The 26,652-nt window shown below is 56.3% G+C and overlaps 10 protein-coding genes and 1 non-coding gene across 11 annotated transcripts; 7 read left to right on the plus strand and 4 right to left on the minus strand.

Moving 5' to 3' along the window:
- Positions 1-1,939: 1,939 nt before the first annotated feature.
- Positions 1,940-5,800, minus strand: ACRALDRAFT_1035498 (uncharacterized protein; the record flags this gene model as incomplete). The annotated part of the gene is made up of 4 exons (XM_071014999.1): positions 1,940-2,778; positions 2,896-3,461; positions 4,212-4,869; positions 4,951-5,800. 4 exons carry the CDS (start codon positions 5,798-5,800, stop codon positions 1,940-1,942), a joined length of 2,913 nt encoding a protein of 970 aa, XP_070872593.1.
- Positions 5,801-8,216: 2,416 nt separating this feature from the next.
- Positions 8,217-9,095, plus strand: ACRALDRAFT_212380 (uncharacterized protein; the record flags this gene model as incomplete). The annotated part of the gene is made up of 8 exons (XM_071023867.1): positions 8,217-8,286; positions 8,338-8,453; positions 8,487-8,538; positions 8,578-8,667; positions 8,716-8,751; positions 8,790-8,819; positions 8,864-8,911; positions 8,986-9,095. The coding sequence occupies 8 exons, from the start codon at positions 8,217-8,219 to the stop codon at positions 9,093-9,095; spliced, it is 552 nt and encodes a 183-aa protein (XP_070872594.1).
- ACRALDRAFT_1065185 (uncharacterized protein) lies at positions 9,047-13,373 on the plus strand. Its single transcript, XM_071017107.1, has 3 exons — positions 9,047-9,378; positions 9,496-11,575; positions 11,768-13,373. The coding sequence occupies exons 1-3, from the start codon at positions 9,135-9,137 to the stop codon at positions 13,080-13,082; spliced, it is 3,639 nt and encodes a 1,212-aa protein (XP_070872595.1). The 5' UTR covers positions 9,047-9,134; the 3' UTR covers positions 13,083-13,373.
- Positions 13,105-13,367, plus strand: ACRALDRAFT_212378 (uncharacterized protein; the record flags this gene model as incomplete). Its single annotated transcript, XM_071023866.1, has 3 exons — positions 13,105-13,232; positions 13,259-13,269; positions 13,309-13,367. The coding sequence occupies 3 exons, from the start codon at positions 13,105-13,107 to the stop codon at positions 13,365-13,367; spliced, it is 198 nt and encodes a 65-aa protein (XP_070872596.1).
- Positions 13,374-13,419: 46 nt separating the features above from the next.
- On the minus strand, positions 13,420-14,413 carry ACRALDRAFT_1082891 (uncharacterized protein; the record flags this gene model as incomplete). The annotated part of the gene is made up of 2 exons (XM_071019373.1): positions 14,121-14,413; positions 13,420-14,046 (listed from the first exon to the last, which is right to left on the minus strand). Exons 1-2 carry the CDS (start codon positions 14,295-14,297, stop codon positions 13,420-13,422), a joined length of 804 nt encoding a protein of 267 aa, XP_070872597.1. The 5' UTR covers positions 14,298-14,413.
- A 156-nt stretch (positions 14,414-14,569) lies between these two features.
- On the plus strand, positions 14,570-14,652 carry ACRALDRAFT_t231. The gene has a single exon. It is a non-coding gene; the product is annotated as a tRNA-Thr (tRNA).
- Positions 14,653-14,835: 183 nt separating this feature from the next.
- ACRALDRAFT_1077437 (uncharacterized protein) lies at positions 14,836-17,183 on the minus strand. The gene is made up of 2 exons (XM_071018641.1): positions 16,798-17,183; positions 14,836-16,740 (listed from the first exon to the last, which is right to left on the minus strand). The coding sequence occupies exons 1-2, from the start codon at positions 17,009-17,011 to the stop codon at positions 15,095-15,097; spliced, it is 1,860 nt and encodes a 619-aa protein (XP_070872598.1). The 5' UTR covers positions 17,012-17,183; the 3' UTR covers positions 14,836-15,094.
- A 1,442-nt stretch (positions 17,184-18,625) lies between these two features.
- Positions 18,626-22,485, minus strand: ACRALDRAFT_1051899 (uncharacterized protein). The gene is made up of 3 exons (XM_071015703.1): positions 22,323-22,485; positions 21,868-22,131; positions 18,626-21,788 (listed from the first exon to the last, which is right to left on the minus strand). Exons 1-3 carry the CDS (start codon positions 22,323-22,325, stop codon positions 18,849-18,851), a joined length of 3,207 nt encoding a protein of 1,068 aa, XP_070872599.1. The 5' UTR covers positions 22,326-22,485; the 3' UTR covers positions 18,626-18,848.
- Positions 22,486-22,757: 272 nt separating this feature from the next.
- ACRALDRAFT_2021938 (uncharacterized protein) lies at positions 22,758-24,167 on the plus strand (the record flags this gene model as incomplete). The annotated part of the gene is made up of 9 exons (XM_071020078.1): positions 22,758-22,873; positions 22,925-22,953; positions 23,034-23,096; positions 23,161-23,231; positions 23,265-23,339; positions 23,454-23,512; positions 23,549-23,796; positions 23,850-23,915; positions 23,986-24,167. 9 exons carry the CDS (start codon positions 22,758-22,760, stop codon positions 24,165-24,167), a joined length of 909 nt encoding a protein of 302 aa, XP_070872600.1.
- Positions 23,578-25,513, plus strand: ACRALDRAFT_2036900 (uncharacterized protein). The gene is made up of 3 exons (XM_071020818.1): positions 23,578-23,844; positions 24,021-24,411; positions 24,611-25,513. Exons 2-3 carry the CDS (start codon positions 24,251-24,253, stop codon positions 24,729-24,731), a joined length of 282 nt encoding a protein of 93 aa, XP_070872601.1. The 5' UTR covers positions 23,578-23,844; positions 24,021-24,250; the 3' UTR covers positions 24,732-25,513.
- A 107-nt stretch (positions 25,514-25,620) lies between these two features.
- ACRALDRAFT_212374 (uncharacterized protein) lies at positions 25,621-26,300 on the plus strand (the record flags this gene model as incomplete). Its single annotated transcript, XM_071023865.1, has 5 exons — positions 25,621-25,736; positions 25,773-26,007; positions 26,054-26,173; positions 26,240-26,250; positions 26,291-26,300. 5 exons carry the CDS (start codon positions 25,621-25,623, stop codon positions 26,298-26,300), a joined length of 492 nt encoding a protein of 163 aa, XP_070872602.1.
- Between the last annotated feature and the right edge of the window lie 352 nt (positions 26,301-26,652).

Genomic DNA, 26,652 nt, shown 5'->3' on the forward strand with positions numbered 1-26,652 from the left:
AAAAAACACCCAAGAAACGCGCGGTCATGGCATCGTATCTCATAAGCTCAGCCTCTCATCCAACAACTCTGCCACCCCCCGATCCGCCAGCTCGGGCATCAGTCGCACAAGAATGAGCTCGAGCGCACCGTAGAGGAGATGCCTGTTACAGTACTCGTCGGAAAAGACGTCGAGTACCCCCTCCTCAATCTCGGAAAGGATGCGATCCTGCTCGCGCTGCTCGTCCTCGTCTCCGCCGTCGGGCGCCGCCCCGACGATAGTACCAACACCCGACTCTTCATCCCGGCTGCCTTCCCTGGGCTTGCTAGTCTCGAAAATGGTACTACAACTACTGTTGGCGTCGGGACCCGTGGACCCGCCCAGGAGGAAGCTGCCGAGACGACCGCCTCCTCGGCCGCTGAGGTAAAGCCGAGACACCCATCTCGGCAAGAGGGCCCAAACTGCGCTAGCGCAGCGGCGGCGGAGGGCGCGCAGCTCGCGGTTGGATGAAGGGGCGACGAGGGTCGAGGTGCCCGGGGCGTTGTTGGGGAAGAGGGCGGCGCGGATGGAGCGGAGCAGGACGGGGAGGTGGGACGGGTCGAGTATGCGAGTGCGAATTGCGTGGGAGAAGAGCCTATATTGTTTTGCGCCGGGCGTTACCGTGCCACTTTAGGTCAGCCTCGTGTTTTTTCCTTTCTTGTTTCTTTGTTTGTCCTTTCTTTCTTCTCTTCCTCTCCTTTGTCTCAGCATGTCATTTCGTCAAGCGTCTTGCCATTTGTCTTCCTCCCCCTGCTCTTTGGGCAGCAATGGGTATGGCTTGTGCGTTGGGGGTGGTGTGAAAAGAAGAGATGGGGAGGGGTAGAGATAGATAACCAAGGGGTTGATAGACAAGAGAAGCAGAGCAAAGGGTACCACTTGGCCAAAGTCAGGGAAGAAAAGCGCGGGCAGCGTTGAAGTGTGGAGAGACGACAAGGGTGGTTGCCTTGGAATGGAAATGAAGGCAGTCTTCGCTCCGCAGGAGAGACTTGGGGTCTCTGCGAGGGTGGGACGCGGGGAACTTCCCGAGCGCACAGGCAAGCAGACGAGCTGTGCGCCGAGAGGGAAAACGGAGAGAGACGACCCTGGCGCTTAAGACAGGCTGGCCAGGCCGCCTTGCGGTGGAGCGCTGTGGCCCCGTTCGGGCGATTGATATCTGACGAAGCTTTCGCAAGCTTGACTCGTGTAAGACGATCTTGACGGAGGGTGAATACACCCGTCCCTCATCTGTAGGAGTCTCCATCCGTAGAGAAGGCCAGACGAGGCAGTTGTCGGTCGCCCTTTGCCAGAGGGGCGTGGATGGAACTGTCGAGGTGACGCGAATGGTAACGTCGTATGTGCGACCCCCCGGTTCCTGTCCCAATAGGTAGGTGATGGGCCACCTCGGCGCGTAATCGAGGCGTGCTGCTGGACGACCTTGACCGCATCGCAGAACAACCGGACACCAATGTAGCCGATCTGTTCTGTCATTGGCTGGGCGGTTATAGGTCTTTTCGAAACCATTATTGATGTCGCGAGGTAGGCGAATCGTTGCGCAGCCTAGGTGTCACCATGGCACCTGTCGGAGGACCAGAACAGTCGAATTGGCGGAGGTGTGGGCGTGCAAGCAATAGCAGCGATGGTAATAGTGGCCGGGGCATGATTTGTCCGCCGTCTGGAGCTCAAAATTACCCCAGATTGTCCCGACGGTGAAGGTTCAAGACCCCCGTGAACCAAGCGGTCTTTCATCGCGCATGACGCATTTCTACCCCTCCCGCACTTGCGGGACCAGGGCTGTCCTGGGCGCTCACTGGAGCACCGAGTTGGTCCCATGACCAACAGCTGCTGCGGTGTGACGAGGTTGGAAACGAAAGGGCAGAGGATAACTCATGACGGACAAAACAAGTGGGCGTGAGGGACTGTGAGAGAGAGAGACAGCTTCGACTTACCTATCGAGTGGCCCGTCTAGGTCAGAGAGCCGTCCGGGCCCCCTGACAGCCGCGAGCTGAAGCATAGACAAGGTCCCTCCTAGCCACGGCATCCGGGCATCCAACTCGATCCAGTCCGAGATGCAGGTCCACAGCTTAAAGGTCACAATGGGAGCCTTCTCGGGTGGCGCGGCGGCCGAAGACGTTCCCTTGGACGCCCGTCGTTTCTGGTCCGCAGCTTGGTCGGAACGGGGAGGCAGAGACGCGGAGCCCGCCAAGGCCAGCACGACGACTCGACCCCACGAGAAGGCCAGGAAGAGCCACTGAACACATGACCAGAATATACTCTGAGGCGACCATGTCTGTTGGTATTTCTGCGTGTCGGCGATGTCAATATCGTTTTTCTGGTCCGGCATGTTATGCGCCGCTCGCCTTCCCGACGCATTCTCCTGCTCCTTTGGACCCGTCTTTTGTGAACCTGAACCTGAACCTGAACCTGATCCATTCTTCCTGCCAAGCACCCTCGTCAGGATGATCAGACACTCCCATATAAGCCACGGCTGCGATAGCCTGTTGATGAAGACGTTTCCAATGATGAGCTCGGACAAGATTTGGCCAACCAAGGACGTCAGGCACTCGTTCTCGAGGTCTTCGGTAGGAAGGAGGACGGCGAGGACACCCTGGACGAGGAGCTGTCGATAGGCCGCTTCGTTCTCTTTCTGCTTGGTGATCGACTGGGGATCCTCGGGCTTGGGGACGGGAGAAAGGGGGGCTATGGGGCAGAGCGCATGGTAGACTTCGCGAGGGTCGGTTTCGGTGGGAGGCCGCGCAACGGGTCCGTGAGCTGTACGATAGGCTAGAGAAGAAGCCGCGCTGTCAGCCGGATATACACACAGCGGTTGGCTCGCGGAAGGCAGAAGGTGAAGAAATAGGAAAGTAAATAACAAAGCAAGTGGAGGTAGGCAAGACATACCAATTATATGGCTGCTGAGCAAGTCGGGGAGTTCATCAAACAATAGACTCTCCAAGTCGACCTCCCGGATCCTCTGCTCAAGAGCCCGAGTGCAGTGCGCAACAATGTGGATGATCTCGGCCAAAAAGGTCTCATCGGGCGTAATCTTGCTGTACCATGCCTGCACAAACTCCCTCAGGATGACGGCCAGCAGGGCGTACAGCTGGAGGTCGACATCGTTCCGGCTCGTGAGGGGCGGTAGGAGTTGTTCGATCGGGGCGGGCGTGCTGCCTCCTCTCTCGGCGAGATGCTGCGAGCAGAGGACGCGCCTGATGAAGGCGGATGTGGCTTTATCTGAAAGAAAGTCGGGCGAGGAGGAGGCGGAGTTGGTGGTGGTGGTGGTGGTGATGGAGTAAGAGGGGGATAGGTGAGAGCGTCCCTGGTAGCGGGACGCCGGGGCGGGAGACGGGGTCGACGCGGACACTGGCTTTTGTTTCGGTGGATGTGATGCCTGTGCCGATTCCGAGGCGGCTGTCATTGTGGTCGGGGAGACGGCCGAGGTGGTGGAGGAAGAAGGGGAGGGGGCCCTGATGACAGGACCTCGCAGCCGTGGCGTCGGTGCGCGGGAGGGAGCGGGCGAGGCCGTTGTCATGGCTAGGTTTGGTCACAGCAGGTCCTCCTCATGTTCGCATGTGTCCTTCTCGGCTTGTACGAGGCAAAGTACTGGGTATACAAGAGTCGACGTTGCTCGGTGGGAGTTGATTGTTCGATCGTCGTCCTCGTCAAGATTGGGCATGAAGTAACTCGTACAGGTAGGTACCTAGGTACACGCAGGGAGAGATAAGATTACTGATAAGAATCTGGGTATGACAGCAGGTAACAGTTGGCATACTCATATGACACCTGGCAGATGGATGGGTCTTGATTACGAAGCTATTCTGACCGCCGTGATAGGACCCCCGAGATATCAAGAACATCACGCAATGCAATGGTAGACCTCAGGAGTCGAGTCGTCGTATCAATTACCGCCGTCTATGGATCCAGCTACAACCGACCCAATCATATATGTAGGTGGCACAAGAATACACTGGCTTACTATACAGCATGGTACAGGCCAAGCTCGCAATGCGACGTCTGGCAATACAAGACACCATCTACTATTTCCCATCTCTCCCCTTATTCTTCGAACATTGGCAAAGATGTTGTTCCTTGCGTGTGTTCTTTTTCTCTTTTTCTTTCTTCTTTTCACCTACTCATCCCTCATCGTAGTCTCATAGCTGTATCACAACTGTTAGCACTCGGACACACACACACGACGAAAAGAAAACACAACATACCGCTTGCCTCGGAAGGCCCAGACGCCCCAGTTGCCGCAGCTAATGTCCTGCGGGTCGAGGTCGTTAATGTCCCACCGCAGGCTCCTAAAGGTGTTCTCGCCCGGTTCCAGCAGAATGTCAAACTCGCCGGCCGCCTTCTGGCGCACCCACTCAATGTCCCGCTCCATGTCGAACTGCGTGTACCCCGTGGCGATGATGGGCACCTTGGTCTCCAGCAGCTGCGGCAGCGTCTCCTCCCACTCGTGGCTGCTGGCCGGGTGTCCCAGGCCCGGGTGGAAGAGGACGAAGCAGTCAAAGTAGGGGTCGTACGGCTCAAAGTACCCGCTCTTGTGGATCGTGTGGTAGTAGTCGACAATGGTGCTGATCTTCATGCGCGACGAGATGCGGTCCTCCACCACCATGCCGAACGGGTTCGACGCCGTGCGCGCCGGCAGGGGGAACTCGTCGTCCCGGTTCGCCATGCTCTCGGGCCCGATGAACACGAGATGGATCCGGCTCTCCGGGAAGAGGTGCGCCAGCTGCACCCAGACGTCACGCGGCAGCGACGATTCCGCACGCGCGCCCAGGCAGAACACACGGACCGGGGGGGCGGCCAGATGAAGGTCCTTGATTTCCGTTCCCTTGGCTCCTCTGGGCGGATGGAGGGTATATCGGAGGGCTACACGTAGCGACGACCGTCAGTCTTTTGTTCCAAAGGAAAAAGAAGGCAAAGAAAAGGGTATATAGGTGTGCGGCTTACCACTCAGACTGCGGATTCCCTCGCTCGTCAACCGGCCTCCTTGCTTCACAGTATAAGGGCTGTACTCATGCAGGATGCTGCCAATGGTAATCGGATACGTCAGCAGCTTGGTGACCTGGCGCATGCTCCGCTCGTCATTGACCGCCTCAAACTCGCGCGTGTACATAAAGGTGTCCCAATTGGTCATGTTGACCACGGCCTCGGGCAGCTGGTCCTCGGCCATGACAAACTCGGGGAACGAACGGCCCGAGTGCAGGTCGTGGTCGTCCTCGTTGATCTCGCGGAGCTGGTCGCATATTTCCAGGTGCGACTCGTAGTCGTCCATCCAGTGCTCTTTGCTGCAGTACACCGGCACGCCGCAGTCGGGGCACTCAAAGTCGACGTGCGCCGGGGCGAGGTGCCCGCCCTGCTGCCCCTCGGGCGCCTCGGCGGCCTGCGGCGCGATCGTCGGCACCCGCGTGGTCCGGTGGTGCGGATGCGGGCAGTAGGCGTGCTGCCTCATGAACGCGGCGCGGCGTCGGATCTGCGGGATCGGGCTGTTGGTGAACGAGTGGAACAGATTGTCGGGTTTCAGGATCGGTTTCTGGGCCTGGCCGGAGTTGGCCCCGGGCGCCGAAGCCGCGGCGGCTGCTCCCTGGGCGGCCGAGGTCGTCGTGATGCTCCTTGCTGCGGCTAACCTGTTGCCATCCCTCGACTGGTACGACGCCGTCGTGGTGATGGTTCGGAAGGGACGGGATGGCTTCGCTTGAGCGAACCGCGCCACCGGTCGCCCGGGGATGAACTGCCTCCTCAATGTGACCGAGCATCTCGAACACACGCCGGAGCTCGCGCTCCTCAGTAAAGGCTCCATGCTGGGACCGAAACGTTGCTTGAACCGAGAGGGGTGGAGCTTGGTATAACAGTTTCCCGTCGCCTGATGTTCATGGTGCGAATGGGCTAAATAATTAAGGGAATTCCGTTTCTCCCATTCTACCGTCACGTGTCGGAGCATTGGTTGGTCCGTGCGGGGGACTGGTAGGCAATGATTAGTAATTCAACACGTAACAGGTATCACGAAGTACGAAGTACATCGACGTCTTGACATCTTGACCTCTGTCGTCACTCCGCCCTTTTCTTCGTTGAACCCGTCCCCCCGCGTCTTGTCTCCGACAGCAGTGCTTCTATCTAGAGTTGAACATGAGGTCGACAGAAAGTACGAATCGTACGGAGGATCGTATCTCCACCGTCCGCTAACATGGCCATATGGTCGTAGTCGTCGGCACCCCGACAGACGCTTCATTTCCGTTGGAACGATGGCAACCGTGGCCCGGATAACATGGCTATTATCTACGTGTAACGACAGATCCACAACTTCGTATTGCAGCATCTCTCAGTCCGAACCATCGCACATCTTATACCCACACGAACCATCACAGCAGCGATACCGAGTCGACCATCAGCACCAGTAGAAGCCCCTCTGAAAGACAATATGCAAATCACTGTCCCGCATCATCCAACCCTGCACAACGTAACACGCGCACCGCTCGCCGCCCCGGGTATCTCTCTTTACGTCCGTGGAAAAAGCAGTCCCAAAGGTCACCGTTCCCCAGGAAAATCGGTCCAGTAACTCGAGCATATCTTCGCGGCAGAACGAGAGGGTCTCAGACCCGCCGAAGCTGAGTTGGTCCTTGTAAGGCCCATTGTCCAGTTCCTCAAGCCGCTCCTGGATCAGGGATCGCGACAGGGCTGGCCGCTCCCATTTACCATTGACCTCGACGTCCGCGAATAGAGGCATCGTCCAACTGACCTCCCAACTAAACCCACCTTTGCGGCATCTCCCCAGCCTTGGCCTAGGTCCAACCCTGACCTGGGGCCGGCATGCTAGTGGAAATCTCTCGGCCAGCGTCTGCCCTGGTCGGATGAGGTCCCCCCAGCATTCGTTGCATTGCCAAACACAATGCCACGTGGGCCAGTCGTCCGGACTCCGTACTAATGTAGAAATGATATGTTGAATGGCCTGCCCCGTGAGACGGCAATGAGGACACGCATTCACGTGGCCGAACCATAATCCACATACCCTCAGCTCCGCGGCCTTTTCCGCTTTTCGACTTGGAGGGAACATCTCTTCTGGATGGTTCTCGCCGCACAGGGAGCAGTCCAACGTTCGTTTCTCTCCGTCAACTTCTATTGCTCCCCCTTCCTCGGGACCCAGACGCTGGGCAGAGGGGGGTTTTGGCTGCAGGTCTCGCATCAGAAGTTCGCGTGTGCGCTGTCTGCAATCCGAGAAGAAGACGTCGACGGAGCGGGCGCGGAAGGCTTGCAGAGGTAGGCTGCCGAGTACGATGGCGTGGGCCTCCATATCGAGGATCAAAGAGGAGTCTTTCTCGTGGTACCGGGCAAATTGGCGGTTGCTGAACAGGTCGGCAAAGCGGTGGCTGACTTGTCGGATGAGGTAGATCTCGGCTATGCCGCAATCCGCCAGATAGCCCATGATTTGAAGTAGGAGCTCGCTGGGGAGGCTGCAGAGCGTTTCTCGTGCGTTGCGGCGGCGGTTGACGAGCCAAGAGGGCTCCTGTTCCTGGTGGTCAAGAGTAGATGGGGTGCTGGTGGGCACCGTTTCACTTTGCGACGCCATACTCAGTAATTGTAATGAGGAGTGAGCTGAGGTGGCAGAAGAATGTGTGGTTGCAAGAACGCGGAGGGACAGGAAGAAGGCTTGGGACGATGATTAGGATTCAGGACTGGTGACATATTCCCAGGGCAGAGGATTCTTATATAGGACTGAAGGACTGACGATAGGTAGGCATACTTTTACATAGAGTTAACTTTCCCTGGAAGCTCAACCTTATGGACAAAATATGGTTTGTCTTCCAATATTCTTCGTCACGCGGCGTCGCTGCCTCACTTTCACCGGGTAAGGAGTCACATAATAACTTCAATCAAGGCGTATTTTAACTTTGAATTCCTATGGGGTCCGAACCTTGTACTGCCTGCCCCTTGATTTATGACTCTATTGGCTGCCTGGTCGATATGAGACACTGCAACTTGCAAGAAACTGAGCCACGGCCCGCATTGAATTAGTTGTTCGCGGGAGGGATCATCCTAGAGGTCTCTCAGAACGTGGGTGGTGCTGTCCGAACAGAGGTAACTAGGGTGTATTGGACTTTACGTTGCCATTATGATACAGGTATCCATAGTAAGACTTTCTTGTTATAGAAAAAGTGTTATATTCCCGTGTAGGAGAAAGAATATCCCTCCAGCTAAGAGCTGTAGAGGCTAGATAACCGATGGTCCTGCGCACTGCCGTAACTCCCACTGTCAGAGTGGCGCACATGTTCTCCTTTGCCCCCAGTTCTTGTCCTCTCACGGCTCTAATTCCACCAACACGACAACGAGTTATTTAGACAGACCAGCAACTCGACCCGATGTACTCGGCCACCGACGACGATGGACGATGGATGGCCCGATACCTTCCGGTTCGACGCTTGGGCCAGGGATGGAGGAAGAAGCCTTTGATGAAGAGCGTAGACTAGAAAGCCTTTATAAACCCCGTGTAGCGCAAGTGGCATGCTGATCCCGAACTTGTTCCTGATATTGGGTCGGCCCCAAGTGCGGATCCTTGAGGCTAAGCGGACTACATATTTCCAGCGCTGCTCCTCGACGAGATCCAGACTGACTACCAGTTCTCCTCTTGGAACCGTGCCTCCACCGATCCAGTGACACCTGGTACACGATACCGTGTGCCTTGAACCGCACAACGGCCACGTCACGCCGACGGTGGTCGAGGTAGCGCAGCCAACAGCGTGGACAGCTACCGCGTAAGTGGACGGGCCAGGTACAAAGAGCTTGTTACCTCTGAGCGTCTTGTCTTTGCCTGCTCGTCATGTACGGTGTGGCTTACGCCATAGTAGGGCTGATGGATGTAAGTTCTCAGCTCTCAGTGTTGGACGTCGAGTTGAATTGGTACGAACTTACAAATCACGTGACTTTGGCTGCACAACGGTTGGCTTACTAAGGTCATGTAAGTGCACGGACCACGTCGCGCAATTGACCCAGCCTTCCCAACTCCGCCTGAAATTTTGTATGCTCAAGCTTCTTCTGACCAACTGCCCAATGTAAATGAACCCATCTTTCCCCCACGCATCCAATTCGCCCTCGAGCTTTAGCCGGATGTCGCGCGGGCTGTCCACGCCCCAGCTGTCAAGATGGCGACCACCTCCAACATGTTCCTCTACTCCTTGACGGTGCAGCCGCCGACAAATATCACCCAGGCTGTGCTGGGCCAGTTCTCCGGCACGAAGGAACAGCAGATCATCACCGCCGCTGGCCCGCGGCTGACTCTTCTTCGCCCCGATCCTACCCAGGGCAAAGTCATCACGTTGCTTTCTCAGAACATCTTCGGCATCATCCGGGCAATGGCCGCGTTCCGGCTGGCGGGAAGCAGCAAGGGTGAGTTCGACTGAGAAGCACGCGTCTTTCCAAAGCGCGATGCTATCGAGGCGTCTTCTTCATCTATTGAAGAGAATATCAAACTCGGACATCATGCTAACAGCTTCATCTTTATAGATTACCTGATTCTCGCGACGGACTCTGGCCGAATCACCATAATAGAGTACCTCCCCGCCCAGAATAGGTTTCAGCGCCTGCATCTCGAGACCTTTGGCAAGTCGGGCGTCCGGCGCGTCATACCCGGCCAGTACCTCGCTTGTGATCCCAAGGGCAGAGCATGCCTGATCGCGTCAGTGGAGAAGAACAAGCTAGTCTACGTCCTCAACCGGAATTCCCAGGCTGAGCTGACCATCTCGTCGCCGCTAGAGGCCCACAAGCCTGGCATCCACGTCTTGTCCATGGTGGCGTTGGACGTGGGCTATGCCAACCCGGTCTTCGCTGCCCTGGAAACCGACTACTCAGAGGTCGACCAGGACCCGACGGGCCAGGCCATCTCCGATGTCGAGACCCAGCTCGTTTACTACGAACTGGATCTTGGCCTCAATCACGTGGTCCGGAGATGGTCCGATCCTGTGGACTCGACCGCCTCCCTCCTCTTCCAAGTGCCCGGCGGTAACGACGGGCCTAGCGGCGTTCTCGTCTGCGGAGAGGAGAACATCACATATAGGCACTCCAACCAGGAAGCTTTCCGGATACCCATCCCACGCCGGCGTGGCGCGACGGAGGACCCGTCGAGAAAGCGCAACATTGTCGCGGGCGTGATGCACAAGCTCAAGGGCAGTGCTGGCGCTTTCTTCTTTCTTCTGCAGACTGAGGATGGCGACCTCTTCAAGGTGACAATCGACATGGTCGAGGACCAAGACGGCAACCCCACGGGAGAAGTAAAGCGGCTCAAAATTAAATATTTTGATACCGTGCCCGTGGCATCCAGCCTGTGCATTCTCAAGAGCGGCTTCCTGTACGTTGCCAGTCAGTTCGGCAACTACCACTTTTACCAATTCGAGAAGCTCGGCGACGATGACGACGAGCTCGAGATCACGAGCGATGATTATTCGCCTGATCCCAAAGCGTCATACGACGCCGTCTACTTCCATCCCAGACCGTTGGATAACTTGGCCCTGGTCGAGAGCATTGATTCCATGAACCCGCTGCTCGACTGCCAGGTGGCCAATCTGACCGACGAGGATGCACCGCAAATCTATACCATCAGCGGTAGCGGCGCGAGAAGCACGTTCAGGATGCTCAAGCACGGCTTGGAGGTGAACGAGATTGTCGCGTCCGAGCTTCCCGGCATCCCTTCGGCCGTTTGGACACTGAAACTCAACCGGGGGGATCAATACGACGCGTACATTGTACTGTCTTTCACCAACGGCACGCTGGTGCTGAGCATCGGGGAAACGGTAGAGGAAGTTAACGACTCCGGTTTCCTCACCTCGGCGCCGACATTGGCAGCCCAGCTTCTCGGCGAGGATGGCCTCCTCCAGGTGCACCCCAAGGGCATCCGGCACATTCGGAATGGCCAGGTGAACGAGTGGCCGGCGCCGCAGCATCGGTCCATCGTGGCGGCCACGACGAACCAGCATCAAGTTGCCGTGGCCCTCAGCTCAGGCGAAATCGTCTATTTTGAGATGGACACGGACGGGTCACTGGCCGAATACGACGAGAAGAAGGAGATGTTCGGCACCGTCACCTGCCTGTCCCTCGGCGACGTCCCGGAGGGCAGGCTGCGGAGCTCGTTCTTGGTGGTGGGATGCGATGACAGTACGGTCCGCGTCCTCAGCCTCGACCCCGAGTCCACGCTGGAGAGTAAATCCGTCCAAGCTCTGACGGCGCCGCCTACATCGCTGGCCATCATCGCCATGGAGGACTCGTCCTCGGGTGGGTCGACGCTGTACCTGCACATCGGCCTGCACTCGGGAGTCTATCTCCGCACCGTCCTGGACGAGGTCACCGGCGAGCTCACCGACACCAGACAGAAGTTCCTGGGGCCCAAGTCGGTCAAGCTATTCCAAGTCACGGTCCAGGGACGGACGTGTGTTCTGGGGTTGAGCTCCCGCCCTTGGCTGGGCTACGCCGACCCGATCTCCAAGAATTTTGTGCTTACGCCGCTGAACTACGTTGACCTCGAATGGGGATGGAATTTCAGCAGCGAGCAATGCGAGGAGGGCGTCGTCGGTATTCAAGGCCAATCCCTCAGGTAAGCTTCCGTTCCTCTCCCACAGTTTTTGTTTGCTCGCCTGCAGAATGATGATAAAAAGGGATCCTACGCCACATGGCCATGAGGATGAACTTTTTTTGTACCAATTGTTCCTACTGAACTGCTTTCTTTTTACAACGTCAAGATCGAGAATGCCTGGATTACCGACGTTCAAGCTAACAGACCATTCAGGATATTTGCGATTGAGAAACTAGGAGATAGCCTTACACAAAAGTCCATCCCCCTCACATACACACCACGGCGCCTCCTCAAGCATCCCGACCTCCCCATGTTTTACACCATCGAAGCGGACAACAACACGTTGCCGCCAGAGCTACGGGCCCAACTCTTGGCGGACCCCGGGGCGGTGAACGGAGATGCGCAAACCCTGCCGCCAGACGAGTTTGGGTATCCCAAGGGCAAGGGCCGGTGGGCGTCGTGTATCAACGTCATCGACCCGCTGTCCGAAGAACAACGAACGGTGCAGACGGTTGACCTGGATAACAACGAAGCGGCAGTCAGCGCCGCCATCGTCTCGTTTACGAGCCAGGATGACGAGAGCTTCCTCGTGGTGGGCACCGGTAAAGACATGGTGGTGAATCCTCGGCAGTTTGCCGAAGGTTATATCCATATCTACCGGTTCAGCGAAGAGGGGCGCGAGCTGCAGTTCATCCACAAGACCAAGGTGGAGGAGCCGCCGACGGCTCTGGTCGGCTTCCAAGGCAGGCTCCTTGCTGGCATCGGGAAGACACTGCGCGTGTACGACCTGGGTCTGAGGCAGTTGCTGAGAAAGGCGCAGGCGGAAGTGGCGCCGCAGCTCATCGTCTCCCTCAACACGCAGGGGAACCGGATCATCGTGGGCGATGTCCAGCAGGGCATGATCTACGTGGTGTACAAGCCGGCGACAAATAAGCTCATCCCTTTTGTGGACGACACGATCGCTAGATGGACCACGTGCGCCACCATGGTCGACTACGAATCGGTGGCAGTGGGCGACAAGTTTGGCAACGTGTGCATCGTGCGGACGCCGGAGAAGGCAAGCCAGGAGGCCGACGAAGAGCAGGCCGGGCTCCACCTGATGCACACGCGGGACTACCTCCACGGGACGCCGCACCGGCTCACTCTGGTCAGCCACTTTTACTGCCAGGATGTGCCGACGAGCATCTCCAAGGCCAGCCTGGTGGTGGGAGGCCAGGAGGTGCTCCTGTGGAGCGGCATCAGCGGGACGATTGGGGTGTTTATCCCGTTTGTCACGCGCGAGGATGCCGACTTTTTCCAGACGCTGGAGCAGCACATGCGGACGGAGGATCCTCCGCTGGCAGGGCGGGATCACCTCATGTACCGCGGGTATTACGCGCCAGTCAAGGGGGTGATTGACGGGGACCTGTGCGAGAGGTTCAGTCTGCTGCCGAATGATACGAAGCAGATGATTGCGGGCGAGTTGGACCGTTCTGTTCGAGAGATTGAGAGGAAGATTTCCGACGTTCGCACCCGCTCGGCTTTCTAAAAAGGGTCCTGAGGGTCTTGACATGATTCCATGGGTTGGCGTTGGCGGTTTGCGGTTTGCGTTTTGGCTGCTGAACGGGGCAGGGAAGCAGTATGCGGCGTTTTTATGCTTTGACGAGCCCAAGGCATCTATTCCCATGGAGGACGAATGGTGGTCTTGAAATGTGTATTCAACAGTAAGGTGTCTAGTACGCGGTAATCTAGGTCGCAGGGTGTGTCGGGTTGAGTGCAAGAGTGGATGGTTTCAATGCATTTGAGGGCATTCCCATGTTCCATCCTGTTGTGACTTGCCAAAAAATAGAAAGAAAAAAAAAGAAAAGAAAAAAGTATCACCTGAACTACTGGCCAAACAGCCTCCACCCCTTCTTCTTCCTCGGCGCCGAACTCGAGCGATGAGGGTTCTCCCGCTCCCAGTCCTCGTCGGCGCGGTAGACATCAACGGCCGCAGCCAGATCGTAGCCGGCCTGCTCGAGGTAGAGCAGAGCGACGTCGTAGTCGTGGACCTTGCAGGCGACCATGAAGCGGCGGAGGGTGGCCTTGCGGCGCTCGTCGTCCTCGCCGGCGACGGGGCGGGGGCTGAGGCTGACGCCGGCGCGGTAGTGGGATGCGGGGATGAGGAGGGTGCGGCGGGCGGCGAGGAGGTGGTCGCTTGACAGGTTGTTGGCGCGGCGGAGGACGGCGGCGGGGACGCCGTAGCGGAGGCTCAGGGAGGGGATGGTGTCGTTGGGGTGGTGGAGGAAGTGGAGGGTGTCGTCTGGGGGTTGGTGTTGTTGCTTGGCCTTGTCGGGGGCTTCGGGAGTGAAGGATGGGTTGGGTGTGTATGGTGGGGGAGGATCGTCGGGGTGTGGATATGGTGGGCCGGTCGAGTCGGGTTCGAGGTCTGTCGCGGAGGGGGTCGGTGTGGATGTCGAGGAGGAGGGGGTTGTTTGGCAGTAGGGACAGTAGGAGGCGAAGCGAGAGTTCTTCTGGTTGATGGGAGATTCACATCAGTTCGGTGTCAGTGGACAATGTGAACGGGTCGAAGATCACAAGGACGTACATAAAGACAGAGTCCACAGATGATCCGACGGCAGCATGGCAGTTCTCGATCTTCTGGAAGAGGCTTCTCGGAATCTGGGATGAAGCGCGGGAGATGGCATAGGAGAGTGGCGCAAGTACAGCATGATGCTGGAGGGGGCGAAGAGGAGTCCTTCTGGTCGATACGAACGAGGCCCATTTCCAAGTACTCGATGTATTGGTTTGACGATGGAATAAATGGCGTTTATACTATCATGGAAGCCAACAGGTAAATATATTCGATGTAGGTATGACCTTATGTTGGGTAGATGTTGAGTAGGCGAGTTCAAGGTAGATGTAAGTGAGAAATCGCGACGTTGGAGATCCAAGCCATGGATGACGGGTAGAACGGTTGTGGCAAGGAGGCGTCTTTCAAGTATATAATGACTAATTTCGGTCTGTCCATCAGCCCGTACACCGTGCGATATCATGGCCTCGTTGGCGCAGTGGTAACGCGTTGCACTTGTACTCCATGTCATATGCAAAGATCACTGGTTCAAACCCAGTACGAGGCATCATTTTTTGTTTTTATTTTGCTTTTTTTGGTCTTCTTTTTCTTTTTCTTTTTCTTTTTCTTTTTCTTTTTCTTTTTCTTTTTCTTTTTCTTTTTCTTTTTCTTTTTCTTTTTCTTTTTCTTTTTCTTTTTCTTTTTCTTTTTCTTTTTCTTTTTCTTTTTCTTTTTCTTTTTCTTTTATCATCATCCACTCTATTATTCTTCTTCATCCTTCATCCCCATTCTTTCTATTATCCCTTTCCATTTGTTACCTCGTAGTCTTTGTCAAATGTAAATTAAATTCATTAGTTTATTTATTCGTTTAATTTTATTCCGTACTCTTATCAGTATTTCTTCCATACTCTCCACACCCGGTCTCCAGGCCTTATATTCATCAATGACTCTCGTACAATGAAGAACAACGCGTACTAGGATTACTTGTGTATACTAATTATGTATAGCCTTTAGAATTGCCCAAAAGTAGTGCAATGGTCTCCTCCCGAAACGTTCTTGTTCTCCTTCAGACAATCAGCCTCCTGCGCCTTGCACAGAGCAGTCGCCGACACCCAGGCCAGGAACCCCTTGTCCTGGAGCTGCGACTTGGCATACACATTGCGGCACGACTCGCCCTGCTCCTTGCAGGCGTCGACGCAGGCGCCCTTGACCTGGTTGCGCTTGTAGGCCGGGCAGCGCAGGGTGTTGGCGAAGAGGTAGTGCTTAAAGTGGAAGCCGTTGTTAAAGTCCTCCTCGACATCGTTGCACGTCACGAACGGCATCTCGATGCCGCCCACGGGGTTGCCGGGACCGTAACCCTTCAGCCGGTTCTTGGGCTGGACGCAGATGCTGGTCGGTTCCGGGACGACGGGGACGGTCGGCTCCGGGGTAGGGGCGGCCGTCTCGGTGCAGGGAATGGTCGAGGTGGTGGTGGTGGGCTGCTCGCCGCCACGGGGGGGATTGTCGGAGATGAAATCGGCCTTGGAGCAGTCCTTGCCCGGCTTGCAGGTGGTCAGGCAGTAGGTGCCGAGGTCGGCGCACCACTTGCCGAACTTGAGGCACTCCAGGGACCCGGGCCATCCCGCGGTGCCCAGGCACGCCGCCGTCTGCAGGACGCACTTGCCCTTGGCGGCGAGACAGCCCAGCTTGTTGTCAAAGTGGGGGATCGGGTCGCTGCACCACCTGCCGCAGCAGTACTCCGAGGTGGGGGGGACGACGACCTCGGTGGTGCAGATGGCGGGGGCGGACGAGGTGGCGGCGGGCTCGGAGGTGATGACGACGGAGGAGAAGGTGCTGGGGGGTTGCGACGGCTCGGGGCTGACGACGGCAGACGAGCTGGCGACGGGGGAGGAAGAGGGAGCTGGAGGAGCCGAAGGGACGTCGGAGGACGAGGGGACAGGGGGCACTTCGGAGGACGAAGGGGCAGGAGGAGCCGAGGGCACTTCCGAAGACGAGGGGACAGGGGGCACTTCGGAGGACGAAGGGGCAGGAGGAACCGAGGGCACTTCGGTAGACGACGGAACAGGAGGAACCGAAGGGACGTCAGAGGTGGACGGAACAGCAGACTCCGAAGGCACGGGGCAAAGGTCAGGCTTCTCCTCGCCGCAGGGCACCTGGGACTGGAAGCCTTCGGCCAGGTAAATCTGGATGCGGCCGCGGCCACCGCAAAGCTGCGAAGAATCGCCATGGCAGGGCATATCGCACTCGGCAGCCTGGGCAGGGATGGAGTCGTCGGCCTTGAGGGCGCCGCACCAGCACTCGCTACCGTACTCGACGCCGGCATGGGGGAAGCCGCCGGCCCGGCAAGCGGCGATGCAGAGCTGCGGGGTCATCTCGGACGAGCTGAGCTGGTCCTGGGGCCACGAGAGGGCGCGGCCGGCGGTGGAGTCGTCGGTCCAGCAGCCAATGTCGACGTAGTCGTCCTCGTCGACCTGGTCGGGGTCCGGGAAGGTGGGGTCGCTGTGGACGGAGAGGGAGTCGTCTCCGCCGCAGACCTGGTCCGCGTTGCCGTTGCAGGGGAACGAGCACTCGGACTCGTCGAGCTGGTCGCCGTCGACGACGTTGCCGCAGAAGCAGATGCCGTAGTACTTTAGCCCGGAATAGCGGAAGCCGTTGCCTTGGGCATGTCAGTCATTTCCTGGGAAACTTGGAAGAACTGTGCGTGCAAACTCACCCTTGCAGATGGCAGAGCATGCCTCAACGGTCATGCCGTCAGAAGTCACGGAAGACCGATAGACGAGGCTCTTTCCGTCGGCATCGGCGTAGCAGCCGGAATACTCAAAGGGAGCAAACTCGCTGGGGCAAGGAGGTTCCTCGTTATGCCAGGCCTGGACCATGGGGCCAAGGCCAAGGGCAACAAACGTTGCCCATGTTCGAAGGGGAGCCATTGTGCTGGCAGAAATTACGAGTTACTAGGATGTGGAAGAAAGAAATGTAGATTAAATGCAGATATATCCCGGGAAAGGGAAAAGACGAACGAATGTGACAGGGCAAGATAGGAACGAGTGTATGTACCGGAGACACCGGAGTTGGAGGTGAAGAGCCGGAGAAGAAGACCACACTCCAAAGTAGGGCGAAGGGTGCCCTACGCATATATTTATATCATGAACATTCTCTTGTCGTCTCCTGAGGCGGCTTGACCAGATACTTGGCTCCCGGTTCACCGGTCCCCCCTGACCCTGTCCCTCTCTCCCCCCTCTGCAACGGTGAAAATCAGCCGGTTCAGGTCGAACTAGCCCTATGAGGCAAATGGATAAAAGTCTAGGCGAATCCGCCATGCGTGGCTTAGGCGTGGGCGGCATCTGTCGAGATAGCTGGACACCAGAGGTCGATCTCGCAGCCCCCGGTCATGCGAGACAGGGGAAAGAATACAGCCCTGCATAAAGACACCGGCTCAGCTCAGTATATCGCTGGCAGAGGGCTTAGCTCGGCATCCGCCGGACGATAGACGAGCGACCATTCCCGTTTGAGAGGGGGGCGCTGCGAGGAAGAAAAAAGGGCTGAGCATCTGTGCGGTTGAGGTCAATGCCTGGGTTCAAGTCCTTGGCGACCATGCTGAAGGTGTGCCCACGGAAATTTCCTTATTCCTTTTGTTTCTTTTCATCTGTCCCTTCGGCTCTATAAACATTCCTTTTCCTGCTTTGGCTGGTTTGCCAGCCTTGTTCAGTCTCGGTTGACAGCATGCTGCGCTGTTATAAGTCAGTAGTCAGTAGTCAGTAGATAACCAGGACTACTACACTCCCAACACTCCCTAATCATGGCTTAACAGAAAGAAACAGTCTTACCACCGTCATGTTCTACTCCAATATCCTTGCCTATAGGCGTACAACGTACAACGTAAACTGACGCCAAGTCTGGAGCCCTCTTTCCCTCCTCCATCTCAGGGGCAGCAAACAAGACGCTCAGGTCAGGTCATGGGCTCATCTCCCCACTTTCCCACCAGCTCGGACCAAACTAGACCCCCCCTTGGATTGGCTTGACCAAAGGTGGTAATTAGAGGCAATTTGTCGTCTTTGCGCCCCTCGAAATAGGTTGCCGTGAGGTGCCATCTCGCTTCGACCGGTGCTGCAACCGGCGCATTCTAGACCGGCCCCCCACTCACTAACACCTAGTCTGTCTATGCAATGGCGACGGCGTGGGTAAAGGGAAAGACGCGAGAAGAAAAGGAAAAAGAAGCCAAGAAACTACCCGGATAATTACTTGTTCCAATATTGCAACCTCAGACGGGCCCCGGGACATGGGTTCCTGCATCCCTCCCGTCCCGTCTATTGGATGGACGCCCCTCGTGGAAGCGAGCCGTGTGCGCTTGGCAGGCCAATGTTCCACGAGCTTTTCCGGTATAGGGCGTCGGTGTCTTGACCGTCGTCAGGTCGGTCCCCTGAGCCTGACACTCGAGCCATCTGGTCGGGCTTGGCCTTGCTTGGAAGAACCAGATGGGCGGCCTCTCCGAGTCTCGTCTCTCGTCCTAGCCATTCCAACGCCTGTTCAAGTCTAGTCTTCAGCCCTGTCACAGTAAGAAATGCCTCAATATGTGCGTGTCATTCTAGCAGCTCCTTCAGATTAAAAAAGGCAAGGAGATGACCCCGTATGTCTTTAACAGTACAACCAGCGACCTTAACAAACGACGGCGTCAATCAAAAAATCCATGGCCTGGAACTCCAATGCGGCGCTTTTTTGTGCACCATCCATCATCCCAACAAGTTCCATCTCCTCATGTCCCGTAGCTCAGTTTCCTCCCTTTTTACGCAGATGGGGAGGCACCCACTTGTCCGGCCCACCCGACGGCTTCCACGACTCGGCCCCAGACGCCGGCGACGCGTTGCGACCGTTCTCGCCGCGGCTCGACGCCGTGCGGCTCATGGGTGCTCCGCCCGACGCCGATCGCTCCGGAACCGTATCGTTCTCCACCGCGCCGCCCGCCGCCGCCGCCGCCCGCTTGGCAGCCTCGCGCTCGCGCCAGCTGGGCTTGTTGCCCGCCAAGTTCAGCCGAGGAGGACCACCAGCCCCGCGGTCGCTCGAATCGTTGCGCTCCATCACCGCCGGTGCTTGACGCGCCGGCGGCGCGCTGTCTGAGCCCGACCCGGACCCGGCGCCCTTGGACATCTCCCTCTCGCGCCACTTTCCGGCTCCCGGCAGGTTGAGCGCCGGCCGGCGAGATTCGCCCAGGTCGGCACCGCCGCGAACAGGAATCGCCGCTGCTGCGCTCCTCTCGCGTTCCTTCTCGGCCTTGCGGCGAGCCAGCGCCTCTTCCTCGCGCCGCGCCTGCATCGCCACCTTCTCCGCCAGCTCCTGTCGCTCCCTCTCGCGCTGCTCCTTGAGACGAAGCATCTCCTGGCGCCGAGCCTCGGCACGCTGCTCCTGCTCCTCCTTCTCCCGCGCCGCCTGCTCCTCCGCCTCGCGAAGCGCCCGCTCCTTCTCCTCGCGCTCGCGCTTCTCCTGCAGCTTGCGTTCGCGGTACGCCTTCTTGCGCGCGGCAATCTGCTTCTCCAACTCCCGCTCAGCGTCCCTGCGACGCTTCTCAAACTCGTCGCGCCGACGCTCGTGGAGGTTCTCCCGGAACGATTCGTAATGCGGCATGAGACGGGTCAGACGGTGCTTCAGCTCCACGCTCTCCTCGTGCTTCGCCTTGGACTCCTTCAGAGTCGCCGCCTTGGTCTTCTCGTAGGCCGCACGGTCAAGCTCCGTCTGCCTCTCGTAATCTTCACCCAGCTTCTTCACCTCCTCCTTCCGGAACGCTCGCTCCAGGTGGTCGATGCGCTTCCAGACGATGCGGAGCTTCTCGTTGATGTCATTCTTCTCCCGCTCGAGCTGGGCGACCTTCATGGCCCGGATGGCGTTCGGGTCGAGGTTGTCCAGATCGTCGAGGTCCAGATCAATCTCCTTGGGGTTGATCTTGAGGTCGGCAATCTGCTTCTTAAGTTCTTCCTTACGCACGCGATCACGCTCCGCCTTCATGCGCCTCTCCTCCCGCTCCTTCTGCTCGTCCGCGAGACGCTTATCCTCCTGCTCCTGCAGAATCTGCTCGCGGAGACGCTTCTGGCGCGCAATCTCCCGCTCCTTGCGCGCTTGCATCTCAGACGCCTCCTCCTTGCGCTTCTGGATGATGTCCTTGCGCGCAAGAATCTCGCGGTGCTCTTGGTCGGCGCCCGCCTTGGCGCGGGCCAGGGCCGCCTGTCTCGCCTCGAAGCGAGCCTTGTTGAAGTCCGAGTCGATGTAGAAGCACGTGTTGTAGAGCGACTTGGCCAGCCGAGTCAGCTGCGAGCGGACAATGTCCGACGGCGTGTTCTGTAGTCGCTGAACCGAGCCGCCGTCGGCCTCGGCAGAGCCCGCACCAGAGCCCGAGTGCGCAGCCCTGGAAGACGAGAAGACGTCATTGTCAAAGCTCAAAACGCCCGTAGCGTGGTCCATGCGAATGGCCAGATCGCCCTTCTTGTTTCCGTTCATGATAAACTTCTCGATGGTGGCACGGGTGACCTGGAAAGGCTCGGGGAACTCGGCGAGACGCTCGACGAAGCTAAGATCCACCGTCTCGTAGACCTGAGACAGCTGCTGGAACAGGCGGGTCAAGATGACCTGCTGCAGCGGTAGAATGTACTTCTCCATCTCGGCGTCGGCGCCAATCTTGACAAGAATGGGCGAGATCTTCTGGCAGATGGAGAGCGGGTGGAAGTCCACCTCGAGGATGTTATAGAGGTCACGGATCTCAGGACGAGCCCGCTTGAGAAGGCCCCTGGTCAGCGCATCCCGGAACAGGCCGGCGCGCGTGGGCGCCTGCGCCATGCCGAGGAGGTGAGTAAGACGAGCGTTCTTATTCTTGCGAGACTCGTCAAAGTCGACCATGGCGCCTCGAGACCGGGTGGTGCTGATGACGGGAATGGCCAGGGCGGACAGAAGCACGAAAGAGGCGGCCCTCTGAAGGTCAGCGTCCGTGGCGGGTGGGTTATCCGCCTTCTTCCCCTGGCCAGAGGCAACCAAGGCGGCCGACTGTCGGAGAAGGGTGTAGTAGCGCGACCAGGACGCGGCATGGAACAGGTAGTTCTCGCCCACGAGGAAGATGCGGGTGAGCTTCTCGTAGTAGTTGGCCATCATGACGTTCTTGGGCGGTCGCTTGCTGAGGTTGAGCAAAGTATGAATATCCTCGACGGAGCGGAAAGCCTCCTGCCAAAGCTCCAACTCGACAGCGACATTCAGCTGCTGGAAGCGGGTCTCCAAGTGACGCTGAAGCGTATCTGGATCGCTCAGGTTGATGGCATGCATCTGGGACGAGTACTTGGCAGCCGTCTGCACGTGGTTGCGGAGCAGCTCGCAAAGCCTCCGGAACTCGGTTTTTCTGGCATACTTGAGGCAGAAGTCGAACGCCTGCATGGCGGTGCTCTGGTACAGAATCTCGAGCCGGGCATTGTTCCGGAGGATGTCGAGGACGGTGCGGTAGGCCTCCCACAGGAACTTGAGCCAAGGCGTAACAATGGCACGGTCTGTACGGTCGCGGGACTGTTCGCCGGAGACGGTGGCGAGCAGAATAGACTCGGGAGTTTCGCTGGCCTCCAAGTCGTCGACGTTGGAGGTGGCCGTCGACGCATCGATGGTGGATTGGACTTCGTCGGCCTTTTGTTGGGCGGCGGTCACCTTTTCGGCGGCCAGTTCGATGAATTTTTTCAGAACCAACTACAATACCAGGTTAGCTTGATGAATTCACGATGTTCCTTCTCGTCGTTCGAAGAGGAGTAGGTCTGCTGCAACTTACTTCGATGGTTCCAACGTCGGTATTTTGGCTAATGTTTTTGTACTGGTATAGTGCATCCTTGGCGAGCTTTCCCTTCTTTTGCTCGACCGACAGCTCCACCAGCAGGACCACCACGGGTTCTAACGATGCGATGGGGACGTTGCGGGATCGCTTCGACGTGATGTGCTCGTGGAGGAGAGTCAAGGCGGCGGGCGCCTGGTTGACGCCGATGAGCTCATGGGCGCGCTTGAGCACATTTTCGGGTTTTTGGTGGGGTGGGGGCGCCTGGAACGATTTAAAGATTTATCAGCACAATCGTCAATGAAGCATGACATCCGAGAGGCTGGACGACATGACATGGCAGAGGGAGGGGCAGCGGCGGAAGAGAGATGGCCATGACGCCATTGAGGGTTTATGGTGTGAGGCGAGGGGCAAGACGGTATGGCGGAGGGTCTTTTCAAGGCGTCAGAACTCACCATGATGGGCGATGTCCTCTCAGAAAAAACTCGCGATGGGTCGCTCTGTATCTGATGAGAGGCTGCAGCGCAAAGCCTGGACGCGAGCGAGACGGTTGACTTGGCTGATCGCTGCGGGTTATTGCGTTGCGTTGCGGAGGAGATCACGGAAGAGGATTTTTTCAAATTCCCTGTGTGGACGGCTAACCTGTGATCTGTGCGCGGGATCTCCACTGTTTAGAAGGCTGGTCACGTGATACTGAGTACAAGCCACAAGTGACGCCGCACAGTGGCTCGGCAAAAGTTTCGATGAGTTTAACGTTGAAGGCGTGTCGATGGTGTGGCGGATTGCTTACAACGTACTCTTCGGGATCCTTTGTGACGAAGCAGGACATGTAAGTAGCAAGTATCCAAGTGTGTTTCATTGAGGGGTCATATATATCGTCGCTAAGAGTGATGAATTCAAGACCCATCTCAAGTCCTGTCTCGCCTTGGACAACCGAATTACCTTCAACGTACATCACACAAGACAGCTCTATCAAGAAACGACAGGAATTAGCCCCAAGAGACGAGTGATTATCGCCCGTTTCGTTGATGAAAGATTACGTGGCAGCTCACCACAGTCCTCGGCTGGGTAACCTGAGGAAGTTAGGTGTGAATAGGAAGCGATGTACGAAGTACGAATAGTCGGCAAAGTGACCAACGTTGCCTAGTTCTGTCACTAGTCGTAAGTGGATAGGGACTACATTCCAACGGAGAGGCTTCTTCTCATTCAGAGCTTGCCAGTTTCTCCTCGTCTCTCTAGCCCGTCTCTCTGATATCCGGCCCCTCGGCTCGTAGGTTGAACGAGTGCCACCAGTGATGTCATATAATCGAATTCCCATCATGTTGATACGACCACTGGCTACAAGTCCCAAAAGGGAATCCAAAGTACGATTGAGGCAGAATTGTCTCGACTCATAGGTACCTACAGTACAACGTATTCAACAACTGGAGCTTACCAATGTCGAAAAGGCACACGGAGAAGCGGGCGAGCAAGTGAACGGTATTCCCCGATTCAAACCAATCAAAAAGTCCTTCAATTTTATTATAGCGGGGCCCTTCCTTCGCTTCCAATTTTCCCCCTACCTCCGCCCGTAGCCCCACCCATAGCTCATCGGACCAATGACAAATCCCGCTCCGGACCAGTTCCCCAGAAATCTGCCTCCTCAGTGACCAAAAGAGATTCAGCAGTGACCCTGGCACAGACCACCTTACATACTACTAAAGGTTGGGGGTAGTTTTGTCAGTGCTCTCTCCTGTTCCCATCTATTCTCGGGGGGTTGCAGTACCATCATCTCGTGTCCCTTTTTTTTCCCTCTCTACCTCTTCGTGGGCCCCCTTTTACACGCCAGCCGCATCGCATCCTCTCCGAAGCAGCAGTCAAGTCACCACTGCTACGAACTTGCTCCCTCTCACCCGACGCTCCTTCTCTTTACTACCGTCTCTCTTCTGTGTCTCCGCCAATTTTCTTTCTAACGGCCGATTCATTCACCTGCTCCGGGTAAGTCGTGCGTCCCCGTCGTAACCGGGTGCATCCCATTCAATTGGCCCTCGAGATCGATACCGTCTTCGGTCCGGAGCGGTGGTTGAGAAAGAAAGAAATAAATAAAGAACAACCACCTGGCATTGAATCTCTTGCAAGTCGATCGAATTAGCCAGACTGACACGGACAAAAAGAGCTGCATCAGGACTCGAAGCGAGCTCATCCTTTCTCTCGACCTTTTCTCCACCACGATTTTCCATCGACCCGAGCTCGACTCTGCAAAACACGTCAATCAGAGCCATTTCGCGCCCTCTCCACTCTACCGAATAACGACACGATAATCGAGGAGGGAATTCCATCCTATTCCCTCTGAAAATCAAGAAAAAAAAACAATAAAAAACGCGACACATTCGATACTCTTAATATGCCTCAATACACATCCAGAGATGTCGGCGATCCGTCGCAGATCAAGAAGAACAAGCAGTCGATGGCGGATTTGAAGCTGCGGCGGTTGACCGAACTCAATAACCGGTTGCGCGAGGACCTTGAGAGAGAACGCATCCCAGTGAGCACTGCTTCAAAGAGGTAAGGATCTGAACGGGAGAGAAACCGCAACTGTCGTCTTGATCCGTTTATTCCCTTGCATCGTTTTCACTTTATCCGCCTATTCGTGCACGCGACGCGACTCGATGATGAACCACACCACGCCTCACCACGCCATACCTTGCTCGTCCAATTGTACTGGGATTCAAAAGGGCCATGCTAACCACCGTTCGTCCAACAGCATCATTTCCTACTGCAACAGCACCAGGGATTACATGGTCCCTTCAGTCTGGGGAAATGTACCACGCAGCGAGGATCCTTACGCGCCACAGCAGTCTGGCGGATGCTGCGTGCTGATGTAGTGAACCCACGCAAAACCACTCCCAGTCACAGACGCAAACTGAAATCGGCTGCCACGGAGTAAAAGCATACACTTTTGGCGTGTGCTCACCGCTGTCATAGCGTCTCGTTTTTTTTACGCGAAATCCACGGAACAACCGAAGCGATCACAGAGTCGATGTGAGCGCACCATCGACGGCGGCGTGTATATATTCCCCCCCGGCGCTTGTTCAGAGGATGAATGGCCGAGTTTTCCGCAACCACCCGGGACCAAATGGTGAACTCGAGGGAAAACAGAAGAGGTCATCGTTCCATCGCAACAGCCGTGTTTTTCTCTTCGCTTCGCTTGCCAGGTCTTTCATGTTCAGAAGTGGCTGCTGGGGGGACGCGACTGGATATTGTTGTATGTGTGCGCGTGTGTATGTCAATTGGCGAGATGCGTGCAGGCGACAGTCACGGGGAGGCAAGCAATGGCATTTTAGAGCTACGATCGATGATGCTTTTCCATGTCGGTTTTTTTCCCTTTGTCAACAAGATCTCGAGAGGGGGCGGCCAAGCACGACGGGGAGCCGAGCAGAGCTCTTCCCGGACGTCAGGCAGCTTTTCAGCATGTAATAATTCTCTTGATGTCTCAATGTACTTTTTTTTTCTTCTTCTTTTCTTCTCTTTTTTCTTTATTCCCTTTTGATTTACATGGTCCTTTGGAGATATCAGAGGGTCGTTCCCAGACCCTGTGTCGAGTCAATACAGTCAGATACCATATTCTTCCGCCGTCATACACATTCGCCCGATACGTTTCTTCGCCTGACGATCGTCTTCATCTGCCATCTCTCCTGAACTCCTTCCTCGGGAACTCGCGTCTCTTATTTTATTTTTATTTTTGGATAATGGAGGAACACGAAGACTCGCCAAATGCCGTTACACAACGCTGTAAACGTATGGGATGTTCATCGGCATCCGTCCGTCGAGAAAGGCGAACAGATGGAACCCGACATTCTTATAGGCAACTCGTTGCATACAGCCAGCATGTATCCGTTTTAATTGCTGTTACGTGCCTATCTGAGGATCTTCCCCTTGAACAGACCTGATGGAATCCTCGGTATTGGCGGTCTTAACGTCGGGTCGACAGTAGTGGCCGCAGGTCGGGCCAGGCCGGGTGATAGGCCGCATCAGACCACCTGGTGTAATCTTAGACCGATCAACTCGGTTCGAGGGTTTACCAAGTCCACGAGTCGTAATGCCTTTATGCACCTAAAATCATACCCAGGTCACTACTTCGTATTGCATTTCTGCTTGGATGTGGTTGTATATTTTTCGACGACGTTCGTCCCATGACACAACACAGCCACATTCCGAGTTTTGTCTATCATGGAATAGCATTTTCCACGTAAAAGAGTTACCCAGGGTGGAACAAGATCAATACTGCCCAACTTATGTTCATGTAACTGCCCAGACCGAGTCAGTCGTGCACGTACTCGCGTCATAAAAGTAGAGTGCCCTTAAGGTATCGTTGTTGAATACGGTGCCTCAGTACAGGGCTACGTAGCAGAGGGTACGAAGTATGCTGGGGAAATCAGGTGAGCTGGCGCTGAACGTGCAAAGCTCCAGTGGTTACTTGGAGTACCGGTATTTATACGCCCCCGGTTCACTATTTATTGTCCACTCAACCCCAATTAGGAAGGTGAAGCGACCGCGTGCATAACCAAAATCTTAGCTCTAAATATTACGTACCGGTACTTTAAGACAGGCAAAAGATAATACAAATTTTTAAGTGAGATACAGGATTTAAAAACAGAGTGGAATTAGCTAGTAAAATAACGTATTTCTAAAACATCTATCTTAAACAGAACTATCACTATTCACGCCGCTATCTATAGTAAAATAGCTATTATATTATGGCCACTAATTCCCTACTCCCGGCGCCTATAACGGCTATTATTATTA

Source organism: Sodiomyces alcalophilus, assembly GCF_042370955.1.
Source record: "Sodiomyces alcalophilus JCM 7366 unplaced genomic scaffold ACRALscaffold_7, whole genome shotgun sequence".
Taxonomy (NCBI): Eukaryota; Fungi; Ascomycota; class Sordariomycetes; order Glomerellales; family Plectosphaerellaceae; genus Sodiomyces; species Sodiomyces alcalophilus.

Excerpts from the sequence above, each read along its gene's own strand:
- ACRALDRAFT_1065185 (XM_071017107.1), top strand. The coding sequence starts at position 9,135 with ATGGCGACCACCTCCAACATGTTCCTCTACTCCTTGACGGTGCAGCCG. Across the intron at positions 9,379-9,495 it reads GCTGGCGGGAAGCAGCAAGG|ATTACCTGATTCTCGCGACG; the intron begins GTGAGTTCGACT and ends TCATCTTTATAG. Across the intron at positions 11,576-11,767 it reads ATTCAAGGCCAATCCCTCAG|GATATTTGCGATTGAGAAAC; the intron begins GTAAGCTTCCGT and ends CAGACCATTCAG.
- ACRALDRAFT_1077437 (XM_071018641.1), bottom strand. The coding sequence starts at position 17,011 with ATGGCTCCCCTTCGAACATGGGCAACGTTTGTTGCCCTTGGCCTTGGC. Across the intron at positions 16,741-16,797 it reads ATGCTCTGCCATCTGCAAGG|GCAACGGCTTCCGCTATTCC; the intron begins GTGAGTTTGCAC and ends GACATGCCCAAG.
- ACRALDRAFT_1051899 (XM_071015703.1), bottom strand. Across the intron at positions 21,789-21,867 it reads CCGACGTTGGAACCATCGAA|TTGGTTCTGAAAAAATTCAT; the intron begins GTAAGTTGCAGC and ends CTGGTATTGTAG.
- ACRALDRAFT_2036900 (XM_071020818.1), top strand. The coding sequence starts at position 24,251 with ATGCCTCAATACACATCCAGAGATGTCGGCGATCCGTCGCAGATCAAG. Across the intron at positions 24,412-24,610 it reads GTGAGCACTGCTTCAAAGAG|CATCATTTCCTACTGCAACA; the intron begins GTAAGGATCTGA and ends TTCGTCCAACAG.